General features: G+C 42.7%; 1 protein-coding gene across 18 annotated transcripts in view; it reads left to right on the top strand.

The window, feature by feature from the left end:
• KIF16B (kinesin family member 16B) overlaps positions 1-19,198 on the top strand; it is a 308,817-nt gene that overhangs the window by 265,443 nt on the left and 24,176 nt on the right. For 12 of the 18 annotated variants that reach the window (XM_085004496.1, XM_021078047.2, XM_085004494.1 and 9 more), the window contains one exon: positions 8,671-8,754. The exons of the other annotated variants lie outside the window; for them this stretch is intronic. In XM_085004496.1, coding sequence (XP_084860622.1) covers positions 8,671-8,754 — 84 coding nt within the window. The remainder of the gene's footprint in view (positions 1-8,670; positions 8,755-19,198) is intronic. 18 annotated transcript variants of the gene reach the window in all.

Raw genomic sequence — 19,198 nt, 5'->3', positions numbered from 1 at the left:
CACAGGCTGGGGTCTAATCTGACCTACACCACAGCCACAGCAACGCCAGATCCGAGCTGCATCTTCGACCTACACCACAGCTCACTAACCCACTGAGCAGGGCCGGGGTTCGAACCCGCAACCTCATGGTTCTTAGATTCGTTTCTGCTGTGCCACAATGGGAACTCCCAACTTTTTTCATTTTAGAATAGTCTCAGACTGTTTCCTTCCTTGTAGCATGCCTTGTTAATTTTTGTTGAAAGTTGGACAGGATGCAGTGTGTGAATGGAACTGAGGTAAGTGGGCCTTTAGTGTGAAGTTTCATATTTATCTGATTAGGATATAGGCTATGATTGCCCTGGCTGTGGTGTCAGAGTCTACAATGTCCTCTAGTGCCCTTGTTTGTATTTCCACTGTTGTCTTCGTTTTTTTTTTGGGGGGAGGGGTCATTTTTGGGGCCCCAGCTGGGGCATGTGGAGGTTCACAGGCTAGGGGTCTAATCGGATCTGTAACTGCCAGCCTACACCACAGCCACAGCAACACCAGATCAGAGCCACGTCTGTGCCCTACACCACAGCTCACAGCAATGTCAGATCCCTAACCCACCAAGCGAGGCCAGGGATCGAACCCTAGTCATTATGAATGCTAGTCGGGTTCCTTACTCTTCAGCCACAATAGGACTCCCTCTCTGGATTTTTCCCAGAGACTCTTAAATAGAGCACTTCCTTCAGCTGCATCCCTTTTGTCATTCAGGAGCCCTGTTGGGGGGTGTGTGTGTTGGAGGAAAAGTCTGCAGGCCTGTGATTATGCCTCAGTCTTAGCCTGTGGTGGGCGTTCCACACCCCCAGGACCATTAGGCTTTGGTAAAACCCAAGGTGGTTTGATTCCAGTAAGAGTATTTCTTGAGGGAGGGGAGACCTTGTTAAGGACAACAGAGTGTTCTGGGTGAATTTCAAAAGTACTCCTTCACCCCCACCCCCAGTGCCCACTTTCTGCAGAGCTCAGGGGATTTTTCTCCTGTCTTCACAGTGAGAATCTTGTGGGACTTCTGGAGGTCAACCTCACAAAAGTATGGGAATCCCAGTTCTCTGAAAACTAGCTCCTTTGGAGTTTTTTTAGCTGTCATACTCGTCTACACTGAGCCTCTAGCAGTTCATCAATTGTAATTTAAACTGGCTCCAGTTTTGTTGTGTTTCTTCTTTTTCATTATAGTTGATTTACAGTGTTGTGTCAATTTCAGCTGTACATCAAAATGACCTGGTCATATTCATATATATGTGTGTGTGTGTGTGTGTGTGTGTATGTATATATATATATATATATATATATATATATATGCACATTCTTTTTCTCATTACCCTTTTATCATATTCCATCCCAAGAGATTGGGTATAGTTCCCTGTGCTATACAGTAAGACCTCATTGCCTATCCATTCTAGATGTAATAGTTTGTATCTACTCCCCTGAAACTCCCAGTCCATCCCACTCCATCCCCCACTCCCTTGGCAACCACAAGTCTGTTCTCTATGTCTATGAATCTGTTTTCTGTTTTGTAGATAGGTTCATTTGTGCTATATTTTGGATTCCACATATAAGTGACATCATGTGGTATTTGTCTTTCTCTTTATGACTTACTTCACTCAGTATGATAATCTCTGGTTGCACCCCTGTTGCTACAAATGGCATTATTTTGTTCTTTGACTCCAGTTTTGAGCTTCTGCCCCAGCTAAGCTCTGCTTCTCTGTTTCTGCCTGTCCATCTCTCTGGTTGGGAACCCGTGTTTGCCCTGTGGCCTCAGTTCTCCAATGAATCTAAAAAGAGTTGATAACCCTCAGTTTGGTCAGTTGTTTTCTTGTTGTGAGGACAGGAATCACAACTCCTAGGCTCCTTCCATATCAGATCAGAAACCAGATCCTATGTGAATAATTTTAGATTTATAGGAAAAGAAAAAAAAAAAAAGTAACCACTTTCCCCTGTTAACAATTTACTTGAGTATAGGGCATTGGCATAACTAGTGAACCAGTATTGATACATTATTATTATTAGCTAAAGTCTATACTCTTGAGATTTCCTTAATTTTTACCCAGCATCCTTTTGGGGAGGAGGAAGGAGGCAAGGCAGCAAGCCTACCACGTGCCTAAACCTTTGCCTGGAATGTTTCTGAATTTTTTCCCACCCATTTTTCCTTTGCACTGAGATGCATCTTCTCTTTATTTTCTGGTGTTGGCGGAGACTGTGGGGTCACTCTCTGTGGCAGTAAAGCCCAGTGCCTGCCTCTGGCCTGATCTCCTTCCAACACCTTGGACAGCTCTAGGTTCTCCTCCCACAGCCCCTGCTGCCGTCCTCTTTGCTGCCAGCGTGGTGTCGCCACCTTCTCCTTGTCCCCAGCTTTCATCTTTAACAGGCACATCGTGGAATACCTGGGGGTTTGGCAGCCTGCTCCAGTGGACAGCTCATGGCCCGGGCCCTGGAAGGGAGGCTCAGAGGCTTCCTAGTCTGAGACAGAGTGTTTCCTTTACTTTTCATCACCTTTGTTGTTTGTGGTGCTTTTGATGGCGATAAGGGGAGCCAACAAAAGCTTTACTCCACCATGTTTGTTTGTTTTTTTAACTTTATTGGATTATAGTTGACTTACAATGTTGTATTAGTTTCAGGTATACAGCAAAGTGAATCGGCCATACATATAAATGCATTATTTTTTTCCCATATGGTTATTATAACCTAATGAGTAGAGTTCCCTGTTGTTATGCGGTAGGTTACTATTAATCACGTTTTATACAGTAGTGTGTATATGTTCTTCCCATCCTCCCAGTTCCTCCCCTCCCTTCCATGGTTTCATAAGATTGCTTGTGAAATCTGCATGTTTATGTTCTATAAACAAGCTCCCTTGCATCATTTTAAAAATCAGATTGCACATATAAGGGATATCAGAGGTTATCACACTGAGTGAAGTTAGACTCTACCATCTTTAACTAGAGCTGTTCCATCAGTGTTATGGTTTGTAGAAAGGTTATTTCTGTTACACTGACTTTTTTTTGACATATCAACAAAATAATAGAATTTTGCTACTGAGCTTTGCCTAGTGGGTTCAGATGACTAGGTGAATGGCAAAGAACACACACACTTTTTAACATGAGACGCTCTTCATGAAAGTCATAAGGTGAAATGATAGTTCTTGCCTTTTCTGAAAAGATAATCTTACAAAAAGGAAGAAAGTTATTTTTTTCCTCATTACTGAATCCCAAGTATCTTGATCGTTTTTATACACATCAGAAACATTTATCTGAATTCCTTTAGAATTTGGTTATTGTCAGGAGTATAGAACTTGAGGAACTTTAATTTTTGGAAACATAGGACACTGTATTTCCTTTGTCAGAGGTTACAAAGGAAATCAGAGGAGCCTCTCCTCCACCAGTGGTTTGCTGTTTACTGTCCCTGACAGTGTTTCTCATGGAAATAAGATCTCAACCATCTGCTCAATTAAAAAAATGAAGCAACGAAAATGAAAAAATTTTAACTATAAAAATTTTGAGAAGAAACATAAATGCCCAATTAATATGATTGATTTTATTTTAAATTTTATGTCTAACATGAGAAGCCAAACAAACAATAGATGTCAGTGTATGTAGGACATGAGTGAGAAAGTCAGGGACAATTCAGTCACCCCCCGTTCTGAGCCTCTTCTTTATTCTTCATTTGTTGGACATATTACTTTTCAGACAACAACACTTTCTGCAAAATGGAAAAGAGATTTTCTCCCTTTTTTGGCTCTCCAGGCACATTATTTGTCCTGACTAGTGGTTCTTTCTATCTTGGTAAATTGTCCATTTTTAAAAGTATTTGGACAGTTGAAATAATTCCCAATCCAGAAATGAAACCTACCGAGGGTTGCTTTTGCTGTTCTGTTTCAAAATAAATGAAGGTAGTAACTTTGTACTTGTGGAGAGAAAAAAGTTCAGACCTCTTTTCTAACCCAGATTTCTAAACCCTTCTAAGGATTTTTATAATATTAAAGATAAAAAGGATTAGACGGATTTTCTGATATCATGAATTAAGCAGTAGTTCCTGCCCTCTTTCCTTTAATCCACGTAAAGGTTATGATGATCTCCCCCCCCCCAAAAAAAAAGATGTGCTGATGCTGAGCATGCCGCTCTAATCCGTTCTGTGCCAACAGCTGTTGGCCCCTAAATGGCTTCTATGCCACCTACGCTATTTACCCCAACTCCTCGGCTCTTTTAATGTCGCCTGTTTTTTACTATAAGATATTTCTAGTTTCATTTTATTTTTGAGCACTTTTAAGAAGACTCTTCTCTAGAAAGAATATTGGTTTAGAGCAGCCGATAGACAGTCCCCAGGATATTCATCCTTGGCAGGTAGAAGCAGCTGGAGATGGATCTTCACCCTAGTGGTCGTTTAAAAATGTCAGAGTTTTATATGGGGTTTAACCAGATGGAATTGCTGATATGCAGCCATGTTTAACTTCAAGATTGGCAATTTCATCTCATTCAGCCTAAGAGTTTATAGATTGCGAGGCTAAACAGCACTGTCAAGATTTTCTAAAAAGGAGGAATGGAGGTAGTTTCCATTCTCTCAGAGGGAAGAGGCTGAAAAGCAGTTTCTGATATAAATATAACTATTTCGATGGAGGCAGTACATTTTTTAATACCTTACCTCACGACCTTACCTTTCTACTTTAGTTTGTTTGTGGCCCAGCCCCACCCAAAGGATGCAGAGGGGATCTTGTGCACTTATCACCCATCCCATGGGAACTTGTGCCCCCGTTCTGTCTCTCCCCACCTCCTTCACCTCAACTCGGTGCTCCCGTTTTTCTGTGAAGAGAAAGGCGACAGGAACAGGTAATCCTCTATGTCCCAGGACAGACTCCTGGGGACTGTGCCTCCAGACCCATCATGTTCCTGTTATGCCACCCCATCGCCAACCCCTGTCACCTCTGTTGGTGTAGGTGCTCAGGGAGGTTCTGTTGACAGCTCTTGGTGGACCTGTTGACCACTGCCAGCAGCTATCCATCATTTTTCAGGCCAATACACTGGAGGAAGGGTCACTGCCATTCATCTGGATTCCAGGCCCTGGAAGACTTCAGGCAGGTCTTCCATGCCCCAAAGATGCTCTCTACAGCCTCATTATGAAAACCTAGAGTCATCTGGGTTCCTTGTCTTGACTCAGCCAGCCCATGACTTGCAACCTTTCTTTTTTTTTTCTTTTTTTTTTTTCTTTTTGTGGCCACAGCCACAGCAACACTAGATCTCAGTCACATTTGTCACCTATGCCACAGCTTGCAACAACGCCGGACCCTTGACTCACTGAGCGAGGCCAGGGACTGAAACTGCACCATTATGGACACTACTTTGGGTTCTCAACCCCCCTTGCCACAATGGGAACTCCCTTGGAACCTTTCTAAGTCCCTGAAATCTGGATCTGCATTTCTTTATCTGTGGAGTTAGACTGTTAGGATTATGTACCTCAGTGCCGTTTAAGGTTGCCCTTTCCTTCCTACAATCTGAACAACAGTATTACACAGAATTTGTACATATTTATTTCACAGGGTGGATGGTCAGAGCACAAAATACTAGCCTCCATCTCAGGATGGGATACCGCTGTGGACCACGAGGAAATGTAAATGTTTGCTCCCCACCCAGTTCAGCTGCCCAAGGTTCTTTCAGTGCCCCAGTCCTGACTGAGCATGCAAACCTGCCTGTAAATTTCCCCTGATAGAAACCATATCCCCTCATCAGCCACAGAGGAAAATGACAAAACAACCGTGAAAGCCTGCTTGCCAAGCTTTCATCATCACCGCATTTGGGGGTGTGGGTGGGGTAGGCACATTTGTGCAGGATGAAATCGAGGCTGGATGAAGCCCAGAAGACACGCTCTGGGCACCTGTCTTCTCTGAGCAGTAACATATGGGAAGTGTGTTTGTGTTGGCGAGGCAGGATTCCAGAAAACCCTTGAAGCCATATCACCTGTACAGGGATGGGGAGAGGGGACCAGGGGGTGTGGCTTGCTACTTTCTTGGTAATTACCAGATCTCTCTAAATAATAAGAGTAGCTAATTCATACTGGGCCTGTCTTACCTCAGTGCCTGTGGTCTGTCACTTGACCTTGGACTCATTTTAAAGCTCAATGTAAGCAACCAAATTGGAACATCGGTGGGAAAAAAAGAGAGGTGCTACACGCCACTCACCTCAAGATGTCTCTGACTGTGAAAAGCGCAAACCTCTGCCTGACTTCAGTTAACTTTTAAAACAGGCTCTGGAGTCATCAGACACCTTAAAGAGAGTGAAAAGGGAGGCTTAATAAGAAAAAGGCATATACGAGTTTACAAAAAAGAAAGCAAACCAAAAGAGTTAAACAGACAGTTCCCCAAAATGCGTAACCAGATGGTCAAGGAGCATGTAGAAAGATGCTCGGCATCATGGTTCATTAGAAAAATGCAAATTCAAACCACAATAGAAATCACAGCATACCCGCCAGAATTGCTAAGATGGAAAAGCCCACAGCACCGGGTATTGGTGAGGATCTAAAGCAGCTGGGTCTCTCATTCTTTGCTGGTAGGAGTGCCAGTGAGTAGGACTGCTTTGGAAAACCATTTGATAATTTCAGGTACAGCTGAGCACCTGCATTCCATGCAACCTGGCACGTTCACCCCTAAGACTGTGACCAACCACATTCCCTACATAGGTTTATCAGAAAACCTATAGGAGAATGGATGTGTGTACACGTATAATTGAATCGCTTTGTTCAGAAATTATCACAGTGTTGTAAATCAACTGTACTTCAATAAAACTTTAAAAAACGAAAGGGAAAAAAAACTTATAGGAAAATGTTAATAGCAACACAATGCCTAATGGCCAAAAAACTGGAAAGAAGCCCAAAGGTCAGTAATCAGAGACTGAACAAGTCAGTTGGCGGAGCATTCACATACGGAATACTATTCACTCCCAGGAATGAGCAAATTATTGCTGCACATGGTGCCTGGGAGGATCTGGCAAACACGAGGTAGAGCGATGACAGTAGACACAAAAGGGTTCATGCCGTATGATGCCATCTACATGCAGTTCAAAAATGGGGGGAGGGAGTTCCCCTTTGTGGCTCAGTGGTTAATAAACCCGACTAGGATCCATGATATTGCGGGATTGATCCCTGGCCTTGCTCAGTGGGTTAAGGATCTGGTGTTGCGGTGAGCTGTGGTATAGGTCGCAGATGCCGCTCGGATCCCACTTGGCTGTGGCATAGGCCAGCAGCTGTAGCTCCGATGTGACCCCTAACCTGTTAACTTTCATATGGGATGAAAGTGGGTGTGGCCCTAAAAAGCCAAAAAAAAAAAAAAAAATAGAACTACACCATGCTGTTAGAAGCCAGGCTAGTGCCAGCCTTTGCACAGGGCAGAAGGGGGCAGTGGAAGGGAGCACTTGGGAGGTCCTGGGCTGCTGGGGATGTCCTGTTTCTTGATCCCGGTGGTGGTTACAGTGTATTGAGATGCTGAAAATTCGGATTTACTTATGTGCACTTTTCTGCATATGTATTCTACTTAATGCTAAGTTTTCAAAGTACTAAATATACCGCTGCTAAAGTCCTTAATTTTTTATCCCCACTGTGGTGATATATATTTAAATCAACTAAGATTTGCATATGTATAAAAGAGGCATTGGTGGCACCCTGTAACCTATATTGTGGGAGGAAAATGTTCATTTTTTTCTTGATGACGCTCCATTGGCTTCTCCATGTGTCTGAACCTGACAAGGCGAGGAAGGGAGGAAACAGTGAAGTTCCTCAGCACCTGCAGCTGTCACCATTCAGCATTCATTCAGCCAAAGCCACCCTAGCTCAGGTCTCCACCAGCTGACGAGTTCTTTCTTGCCTTAGTGTCTCTAAGAGAACTTATCTTTATTTATGGCAATTTTTGTACTTCCAAGAAGCAAAGCACAAGGAAAATACTTAAGAAATTCCCAGACCTGGCTCCAACAAATTCTAAACCTTTGTTCTTGAGGAAACAAGGTGAAAAGATTGAAAAGAAGTCCTCTTTTCACACGGGTGCTCTTCACTTGCAGCAGAAGCTGACCAAAGGCAACGTGGGATGTTTCAAGAACAATGATCCTAAAAACTCTGGCACAAAATAATGTTCAGATAGATTGCAAGTCAAATTTTCAAATTCTCATCTCAACACAAAAAAATAATTGAGTTCCAGTATAAGTAGAGGCATAAAAGAAAAGCAAACTCATGTTTTAAAAAAGAAAACATGTGAAATGCCGTCTGGCAAAGAGATGGATGCGTACATCATCTGGAACAAAACATTGAGACGCAAGTCTGTGCTTCCTGTGGAGTCCCTGTCATCCTGCCTCTTGGTTGACCCTTGTGGAAACTCCCTGGTCTGTTCAAGGTCACACATTTGGTTGGTGGCTAAACAAGGCAGGACCTACCTTATTTATGTATTGGGCCATGCCCGAGGCATGCAGAAGTTCTCAGGATATTGATCGAACCCAAGCCATCGCAATGACTTAACTGCTAAGTCACCAGGGAACTCTAGGGCCTACTGTCTTTAAACCTCCAACCTCTTTCTCTTTCCATCCCTTGATAGAGATTCCAAATAATAGTAATATAATAATTGATTACGAAGAGCCCAAACATCACAGGTGTGATATTAATGCATCTCTTGTAAAATATGTATTTCAGCTTGCGACCCTTGAATTCCCGCCAAAGAAACTATTTGGAAACAAGGATGAGCGTGTGATTGCTGAGAGGCGGAGTCACTTAGAGGTAACAGAATCAAGCTTTGTTTTCTCGGTGTGTAGAAAACTTGCCCTCCCACTGACCAGTGAGAATCCTTCCTCTTAAACACTTACCTCTGGCTCACGATTTGATGGTGCAGCTTCGTAACATGAGAGGTAGCAGCAGCAGATTATAAAGTAATGAGACCAGTTTATTTAAAATATGTCTTCTTCTCCCCTCCCCCCCACACACCCCACCCCAGTCTAACTGGGCATCATCCTGGGTCTGAAGGAGATACATTTATTCCAAGGGTTAGGAAGCAGGTTGTGGGTGCGAACTAAATATTCACAGAGACAGATGGTGCACAATGCAGAACAGGGGGATGAAGCCTGTTGCCAAAAACTTGAATTAATTAACTGAAGTCATATAGTATCGCACCACAGTTACTTTTTCAGGATGGTTGGAAGCAAAAAGACGCATACCTATTTTAGTCATGGTTCGGTTTTGTTTGACTTATTTTAACTTCGTCTTCAGAGCCAGCTACTTGGAGAACTTTGGTTCAACACAACTGTTGTTTTTCTGACTGCCTCCCTGCCAGCATGCCTAGCAGACTGCTTTCTATAGCTCATATTTCTTTTTGGGGCAGAGTTGCTTATTTGCTTGGCATCTGATGCTACTGAGACAGCATCTGTGCCGAGGCATGATCGCAGGTGGCCCTTGGTCATTGGCTGCTCTCTTGCCGTTGTGGCCACCGAGGCAGAGAAGACAAAATCACAAAGAGCTCACTCTAGTCAACAAGCTTCCCAGGGGCCCAACAAAGTCCCCTCTGATACTCCTTCAAGAGTAGTAAAAATAAGACCTATTGCAAATGAAATCAAGTAAGAGGACACTCGATACAGCCCTTTGTGAATTGCCGTGTCCTCCCTAAAAATTTGGTACTGTTCCCATTCCTAGAGCCAGTCTTAGTGGCTGCCCATGGTGTCCAGTTAGTGCCAGTGCACCAAGGATTAGGGAAGCACCCAGAGACTAGAGTTTCCAGTGAGAGCCAAAAGCAGGAGTGGGGGCCATGCAGAACTTGAAGACAAGGAGATCAGGCTCCATGCTGGGCATCTGAGAGTTTTGAGATCCTCAGCATAGACTGTTCTGAGGGAAGATGAGTTTTCCGAGTGTGGCCATGCTTACAGACATGTGCATTAAAGTATAGAATTATACATTTGAAAAGGTCCTGGAACTGTGATGACGGAGGTTTGGAGGGGTCATTGCAGGCCTCTAAAAGTCAGGAGTTCCCATTGTTGCTCAGTGGGTTAAGACCCTGATTGTTATCCATGAGGTTGCAGGTTCAGTGCATTGCCTCAATCAGTCAGCTAAGGATCTGGCATTGTCGCAGAGGTTCGGCTTAGGTCTCAGATGCACCTTGGATCTGGTGTGGCTGTGGCTGTGGCTCCAATTCAGCCCCTAGCCTGGGAATTTATATGCCACACCTGTGGCCCTACAAAGAGAAAATAAATAAATAAAATCAGCCTGTGAGGGGGCTTGACCCTAATATCCAGCTGAAGAATTTACATTCCGGGGAAAGATTGTCATGGTGAGTCTGCTTGACCAAGTTCTCCTCAAGGTGTAATTGTATCATATGCATAATTTGAAAATAACAGTAGAACTAGTGATGGTTTTCTTGACCGTACCCTTACCAGCCTCAGTTATCTAGAGTGGTCTTTAATGGAAAGATGCAGAATGACAGTATATCGAAACACATTTGCAAACTAACAGCAAGTAGACTGTTGACGTCCTGACCTACTCAAGGCTCTGATTAAATGCACATGGCGACTGCTGGCCCACACAGATTGGGTGTTTTTTGTGTTGCACGTTCGTGAGCTCAGCTGTCAGAGCATCCACCTTCCAGAGTCAGAACAAAGTCAGAACAAAGCTCTCTCTCGCTTTCATCCTTGGTGCTTTCAGATGGAGCCTGTGTTTGTTCTTTCAGGATCTGCTTAACCGCTTAGCCCTCCTAAGCCACCAGCTGTTGGTGAACGGGGTTCTGTGTTAGCCTCTCTTCCAATACAAGCATCCCTCCTATTGCCTGCGGCTGTGGTTTACTGGTGACATTCACCTTTCTGGAATGCATTTCACACCTCCTGGAAATAGGGACTTACATTTTAAATTAAATGTTTCACCTAATGATGACTGTTCAATCTTAGAAGATTTATGTTCTTTTCAAGGAGAGTGTGTAATTTAGCTTTGCTTTAACAGAAAGTTAACCTGAGCTTCTTGGATTAATTTCCTACAACTACTGTTGATTTTTTTTTTCAATCTAACATTAGAAGTCACCGATTTAATGCATTTTCAGGTGGAAATTAACATTTATTTTCCTGGACTTCCTGTTTGATTGAACTCAATATTCATTTATTTAATTCCTAATCCCTGCTAGAGACTGCGCTAGGTGTTAAATAGAATATCAAGATAAATGATGATATTTCCTTCCCTCGAAGAGCATATGTTTAAATTTCTGTATGAAACTTTACCTAGAGGTGTGTATAATTAAATACATAAGCACATACAGAAAAATGGATTCCAGTAGGACCCATTTGTATTGGTAGACACTAATATACATAGTGTTGGCTCAAAAGGAATTATCTGCTGATTTTTAAAATCCAGAAACGCAACTCTATAAACCTCTTCACACTGATTGAGCAGCATAGAGCGGTGGTTTAAGCATTCAGTCGTGTTTCCATCTTCCTTGCTATTAAAATATTTCCAAGATTTGGACCATGTGAGCGTATCAGCAAAAAAGCATAAAATGGTTTCACATGGAAGACGTAGACACCACATTGCTGCTTTTTAAATTGTATAAGTTAAATCTTGCTTGTAAAAAGGTATAATTAGTGTAAAAATGATGGGTAGTAACAGAAATTTCTGCCTATCACAAGATGCTTTAGAGATTGATTTTCTCACCTCGGAGAGAGGAAGTTCAGTTGTGTGTGACAGTGGTCCCAGTGTGTATGGGGTCGGAGTGTGTATGAGGTCAGGGTGTATATGGGGTTGTGACGTATATGGAGTCATGGTAGGTAGCACATAAAAAGGAATGAGTCAGGACATGGTGATGCTAAGAGGAGGAGTAAACTTGGCCCCTAGCACTGATGCTTACTGATAAACTTTGTTGGCTCCACCTATATAGTTAGCAGACAACTCTGGTTTATATCTGGGGCCAGTGTTTCTATAATCCACCCTGTTACTGCTTTGCATCTCATGCTCCAACGCCTCCATGCACTTTTGCTCAAAAAGACCCATAGACTCTTGGACGGTTTCTGACATGGGCAGTCTTGATGTTGCTGCCACCGTGGTGCACCACCCCCCACTCCGAACATGGGTTCAGTGCAAGTGTGCACGTCATGGGCAGGCCGAGGGTTCTGACAGCAACACTTCCCACATGTAGCTTACGTCCCAGCTCATCCAGCCCTTCCTGTAACGCAGACAGCAGCCCAGCAGAAAAGGCTCTGGAGATAACGGGATATGATTACATCAGTCTCTGCCCAGTGCCTTTTCTTGAGCAGAAAGGTTCTTGTTACTATCCTTATTTTTTTTTCCCTTTAGGCTGCACATGTGGCATATGGAAATTTCCAGGCCAGGGATGGAATCTGAGCTGCAGCTGTGATCTACATCACAGCTGCAGCAATGCCAAACCCCTAACCCACTGTGCCACAGTGGGAACTCCACCTTGTTACTTACTATCCTTGAAGCCAGATACCATTACTGTTAGATTGAACCTGCCCTTGTGGTAGGTCAGAAATGCAGGAATATTGGCAATTCCATAGGCTTCCACATAATGCTCCTGCAATGTCATGTTTACTAAGTGTTTACTAAGTGCCAGGCATACGTGAAAGGCTTGATACATCAGGCCGTTTACTCCTCCCAGCCAGCTGTTGAGGTGACTTCTATTATTATCTCCATTTTACAGGTGAGAAGGTTAAGTCTTGGTCAGAGAGCCCGTAAGTGGCAAAGCCTTAGTTCCTAGTGGAACATCTTTCAGAGCAGGCTCCTTTTCTCAATCCTCAGCATACTCTGCATTTGAGATGGAGTTGGGTCTTCCACATACTTGATTCTGGAATGTCCATGAGCGTTGTCCTCCACTTCTTTTGAGATACCTGTTCCTTTCTTGCTCATATTCAAAGATATGTTTAGGTCCCAAACTCCCTTATTTGTACTCTAAAGTTACTTGAAGGCAACAGATAGACGTCTAATGGAATTCTTAATCTCTCCTGATATTTCACATGTGCTTCAAATTCCCTGAATCATTCACCAAATTCTCAGAAAAATCTGCCCAGATGAGGTTTTTGTTTTGTGTTTTGTGTCACTAATTTCAGGGAATGTTATTATCTACTAGGGAACACTTCCGCTCATCATCTCAGTAGTCTGTCATTTCAAGGAGTAACTGTAATTAATGAAAACAAATGAAATCCTCCAGAACAGTAAAGCTCTCAAGAATAAAACCACCACCTCTGGAAGTAAGGACCCAGGAAATTTCTAGGACATATACTTGGAAGTCCTAGAGTGGGCACCAGCCCAAGGCCACTCCTTTTTGTCTGCCTTTTTTTTCACCTCCTTAGCTAGAGCGTTAGGAAGATGGATGAACATTGTGTGAGAGCTGGGAGAGTGGTCCTTGGAGCATGTCATCCTGGGTCTTGAATCTGGCTCTATTTCAAAGTTAACGTCACCAACGGCTGCTTTATCTGTAAAATGAGGATAAATTAGACACCACCTTCCAGAAGTTGACCTGAGGGTTAAGTGAAATCACGGACAGAATCTGGACCCTGGCACAGAGAGAAGCTCTCAGAAGTGTTGGGTGGTGCAGTGGTGAGTGAAGACGGTGGTGGCGATAATGGCAACAGCGATGGCACCTTCTGGCACATTTCAGAGCCAGGGAAGGACAAGGGAGCGCCACCCTCCTGCAGTCATAATGGGTAACAAGGTGGGCACCTCAGTCTGTCACGTCTACTTGCAAAATCAGTTTCCAAGGGCAGAGACACTACAATTATGTTCTTATACATGCTGACCCCTGGAAGATGCCAGGACTTTCATGCCGTAACACCAGCCTTTCACTCAACCTGTAAAATTGTCATCTGAAAATTTAGAAATGGCTTCTGACAATTTGATCATGGTCAAGCTCTTGTCCACTGTGAGAAAGATTGGGGGCCCAGGATCATGACGAAATGAGCACCATTCTTCTGTGTTTATGTTGCTGTTCTACACAGCCAGTTGCTTCTCTCTGCATCTCCCGGGTCACTGAGGGCAGGACCACCCCCTTAGGAGTCCCCAACATACCTGATGCGTCCCTGAGCTTCTGCCTACAAAAAAATAGGTAAGCGTAAATGCCTTTTGGCCAGCAACCCCCAGCAACACACCTACTTTTTAACAATGTTAGATTTATATTAACCCACTGCCCTGAGGAAAAACAGATACCTGCTTCAGAGGAAGCAGGTGGCGTCTCTGCAAGGTGTTACCAAGAACTTAGAATAGGACTTGGGCTCAGGTTAGGTGACTCAGGGCAGAGTGCAAGGAAGTGGGGCCTCACTCTGGATTGGATGTTGGGCTAATTCTATGATTGGATGTCTTAATAGTTTTTACCTAGGCGTTCCCATTGTGGCTCAGTGGGTTAAGGACCCAGTGTCTCTGTGAGGATGTGGGTTCAGTCCCTGGCCTTGCTCAGTGGATTAAGGATCTAGTGTTGCCTGTGTTTAAACTTGGGTTTAAATGCCACTTTGCAATAATAGGCTCTTGGGCTGGCTACTTACCTACTCTGAGCTTCATTATTCTCAATGTGAAACAAAAGAGCTAATTTTTCAGAGCTGTTGAGGGGATCAAATGAAAATGGTATCTTAAAAACACCTATAAGGGAAGGGAGGAAGGGAAGGAGAAGAAGTAAAGAAAAGAGAAGAGTTCCCCGATGGCACATTGGGTTAAGGATCTGGTGTTGTCACTGCTGTGGCTTGGGTTGAAGCTGTGGCTTAGGTCTAACCCCTGGCCCCAGAACTTCTGAATGGCACAGAAGTTCTACCTATAGAAGATGTAACGTGTATATATCCCAAATTGATACAAGACAGTGACTTAAAATATACATTATATGGTACTATATAGTCCAGCAGACCTAGTTTTAAATCCTTGCTCTGCCACTTGCTGAGTACCATCAACAGGTTACTTAACCTCTCTGTGAATCAGTTTTCTTTTCCACAAAATGGAGGTAATAAAAGAACTCACTTCATAGCTGAGTTGTTGAGAAGGTTAAATGAGATATGTGTAAAATACTTGGATAAGTGTCAGGTACATAGAAAACACTAGAAATGATCAATCTTCCCATCGCCATATGGTGACTTACAGTGTACTTTTAAAATTAAAGTCCTAATTAATGCACTAAGACAAGAAAAAGAAACAAAAGGCATTCTGCTTAAGAAGGAAGCAGATGTCTTATTCACAGGCGACATGATTATCTCTTTAGAAAATCCAAAATAATGGATAAGAAGTCTTCTGGAACTGAGACGCAATTATGGCAAGATTGCACAATACAAGGTTAATATATAATAGTCACTTTCCTATATACCAGCAATGAAAAAGTGGAATTTGAAATTAAAAACACAGTAGAATGTATATTAGCACCCCCTAAAATTAAATACTTAGGTAAAAATTTAATAAAATAGTATAAGATCTATGTGAAGAAAACTATAAAATGCTGATGGAAGAAATCAAGAACTAAGCAAATGACGAGATTGTCTGTGTTATGGATACGAAGACTCAATATTGTCAAGATATCAGGTCTTCCAACTTGACCTATAGATTCAGTGCAGTCTCCCAGCAAGGTATTTGTGGACGTGGACAAACTGATTCTGAAGTCTGTATGGAGAGGTGAAAGTCCCGGAACAGCCAATACAATACTGAAGCAGAAAAACAAAGGCACAGGACAGACACTCCCCAACTTCAAGACTAGCGGTAAAGCTACAGTCATCCAGAGAGTGTGTTAGGGGCAAAAGAATAGACAGCGCAATTAATGAAAGAGAACAGGGAGCCCAGAAATAGATCCACATAAATAAAGTCCACTGATCTTTGACAAAGGAGAAAAGATATGCAATGGAACAAAAATAGTCTTTTCAAACAAAGATGCTGGACCAACTATACATCCATATGCAAAAAAGATTCTAGCACAGACCTTATACCTCTCACAATAAGTAACTCAAAATATATCATAGACCAAAATGTAAAATGCAAAACTCTAAAACTAGAAGATAATATTAGAGAAAACCCAGATGACCTTGGGTACGGTGATGACCTTTCAGATTCAGCACCAAAGGCATGATCCATGAAAGAATTAATTGATACACTGGACTTTATTAAAATTAAAAGTTTCTGCTCTACAAAAGACAATGCCAAGAATGAGAATAATGAGAATGCCAGCCTCATACTGGGGAAAAACATTTGCAAAGGACCCATCTGATAAAGGCCCCTTATCCAAAACATACTGTGAACTTTTAAAACTAACCAATAAAGAAATGAGAAATTTGATCTAAAAATAGGTAAAAGACCTGAACACACACTTCACCAAAGAAGATATACAGATAGCAAATAAGAATATAAAAGAGGAGTTCCCATTGTGGCTCAGTGGTTAACAAATCCAACTAGGAACCATGAGGTTATGGGTTCCATCCCCGGCCTTGGTCAGTGGGTGCAGGATCCGGCATTGCTGTGAGCTGTGGTGTAGGTTGCAGACGTGGCTCAGATCTTGTGTTGCTGTGGCTCTGGTGTAGGCTGGTGGCTACAGCTCTGATTAGACCCCTAGCCTGGGAACCTCCATATGCTATGGGAGTGGCCCTAGAAAAGGCAAAAAGACAAAAAATAAAATAAAATAAAATAAAAGAATATAAAAGAATGGAGTTCCTGTTGTTGCTCAGCCCATTAAGAACCCAACATAGTTTGTCCTTGAGGATGCGGGTTTGATCCCTAGCCTCCTTCAGTGGGTTAAGGATCCAGCATCACCATAAGCCATGGCATAGATTACAGATGTGGCTTGGATTGGTGTTGCCGTGTCTGTGGCACAGACTGGCAGCTACAACTGCGATTCAACCCCTAGCCTGGAAACTTCCATATGCCACAGGTATGGCTATAAAAAGAAAAAAAAAGAAGAAATACATATATATAAATGAGACAATTTCTGTCTTTTGTTTTTTGCCGTTTTTTTTTTTTTTTTTTTTTTTGATCTTTTAGGGCTGCACCAGCAGTATATGGAGCTTCCCAGGCTAGGGGTTGAATCGGAGCTGTAGCCACCGGCCTACACCACAGCCACAGCAACACAAGATCTGAGCCACGTCTGTGACATCCACCACAGCTCACGGCAACACTGGATCCTTAATCCACTGAGCGAGGCCAGGGATCAAACCCGAGTCCTCATGGATGGTAGTCAGGTTCATTAACCACTGAGCCATGGCAGGAACTCCAAGTGAGATAATTTCTGATGGTGACAAGTGTTAAGAAGAAAAAAAAAAAAAAGACTATAAGAGGACATTCAATGTCATATATCAATTGGGAATCGCAAATTGAAATAACAATGAGATATCTCTCTGTACACCTATTTGAATGACCAGAACCCAAAACGTCATGGCTGTCAGATGCCACGGAGAATGTGGAGCAACAGGAACTTTTCCTACATTGGTGGCAGGAATGAATGACGATGCAGCTACTTTGGAAGACAGTTTGGAAGTTTCTTCTAAAACTAAACACACTCTCACCATACAGTTTGGCAGTTGCATTCTTGGTATTTACCCAAATGAGCTGAAAACATATGTCCCCACAAAAACCTATACATGAATGTTTATTGCAGCTTTATTCATAACTACTAAAACTTGGATGCCATCAAGACATCCTTCAGTAGGTGACTGGATAAATAAACTGTGGTACATCCAGAGAGTGAAATATTACTCAACATTAAAAAGAAATGAGCTGTCACACCATGAAAGGACATAGAGTGACCTTAAATACATAAAACTAAGTGAAAGGAGCAGTCTGAAAAGACTACATACTATATGATTCCAACTATATGACATTCTGGAAAAGCCAAAACTATGGACACAGGAGAAGGATCAGGGGTCAGTGGTGGGAAGGAGGGTGAACAGGCAGAGGACAGGATTCTTGGGGCAGTGAAGCTGCTCTGTAGGATACTGTCATGATGGGTACATGTCAGTACACATTCGTCAAAGCCCATAGAGTGAGCAAGAGTGAACGCTAATGTGAACTGTGGACTTTGGGTGATAATGTTGTGTCAGTGTAGGCTACTGATTATAACAGATGGAACCTTCTGGTGCAGGAATTTCATAGTGGCCGTGTGTATGTGAGGATGGGGGTGTGTAGGAGAGATCTCTTTGCCTTCCTCTCTATTTTTCTGTCACGTTTTAACTGCTCTTAAAATAAAGTTTAGGAGTTCCCATCTGGCTAAGCGGTAACGAACCCAGCTAGTGTCCATGAGGATGCAGGTTCAATCCCTGGCCTCGCTCAGTGGGTTAAGAATTCGGCGTTGCCGTGAGCTGTGGTGTAGTTTGCAGATGCAGCTCAGGTCCCATGTTGCTGCAGCTGTGGTATAGGCTGGCAGCTGCAGCTCCGATTTGACCACTAGCCTGAGAGCTTCCATATACCTCACGTGCGGCCCTAAAAAGCAAAAGACAAATTAAGTTTATTTAAAATTTTTATAAATTTTTTATAAATGCAGTCATCATGCATTTATAATCTTCCTTTCCTCCTTTACTGTCTTCCTTTGTCTTTCACTTTGTCCTCTCTCCATCCTCTTATTTTTCCACTGTCCCTTTATTGCTTTGCTAAACAAAAGGCAGGAAGAAGGATAGATGGATGAATGGATGGATAGATGGATGGATGGACGGACGGACGGATGGCGAGATGGATGGACAGATGGACAGATGGGTGAGTGAATGCATTTGACACTAGTATACACTTTTGTTAAAACTATGAGGTTTAACTATTATTAAAAAGAAGGCAGGGAGTTCCTGTTGTGGCCCAGCAGAAACAAATCTAATATCCGTGAGGATGCAGGTTCGATCCCTGGCCTCTCTCAGTGGGTTGGGGATCCAGTGTTGCCATGAGCTGTGGTGTAGGTTGAAGACTCGGCTTGGGTTCAAAGTTGCTATTGCTGTGGCATAGGACAGTAGCTGTAGCTCCCATTCGACCTCTAGCCTGGGAATTTCCATACACCGCACCTGCAGCCCTAAAAAGCCAAAAAAAAAAAAAAATATGTGTGTGTGTGTGTGTGTGTGTGTGTATGTGTGTGTATATGTGTGTGTGTGTATATGTGTGTGTATATATATGTGTGTGTGTATATATGTGTGTGTATATATGTGTGTGTATATATATGTGTGTATATATATGTGTGTGTATATATATGTGTGTGTGTATATATATGTGTGTGTGTATATATATATATATATATGGAAGATAATCATTCTCTAAA

This window comes from Sus scrofa, chromosome 17 (genome assembly GCF_054392235.1).
Source record: "Sus scrofa isolate SSC_HxYL_T2T_F1_AM1 chromosome 17, Sscrofa_HxYL_maternal_Yorkshire_Landrace_v2.0, whole genome shotgun sequence".
In the NCBI taxonomy this organism is placed as follows: Eukaryota; Metazoa; Chordata; class Mammalia; order Artiodactyla; family Suidae; genus Sus; species Sus scrofa.
Note: the sequence above shows the minus strand (reverse complement) of the source record. Positions and strands in the feature narration are given on the sequence as shown.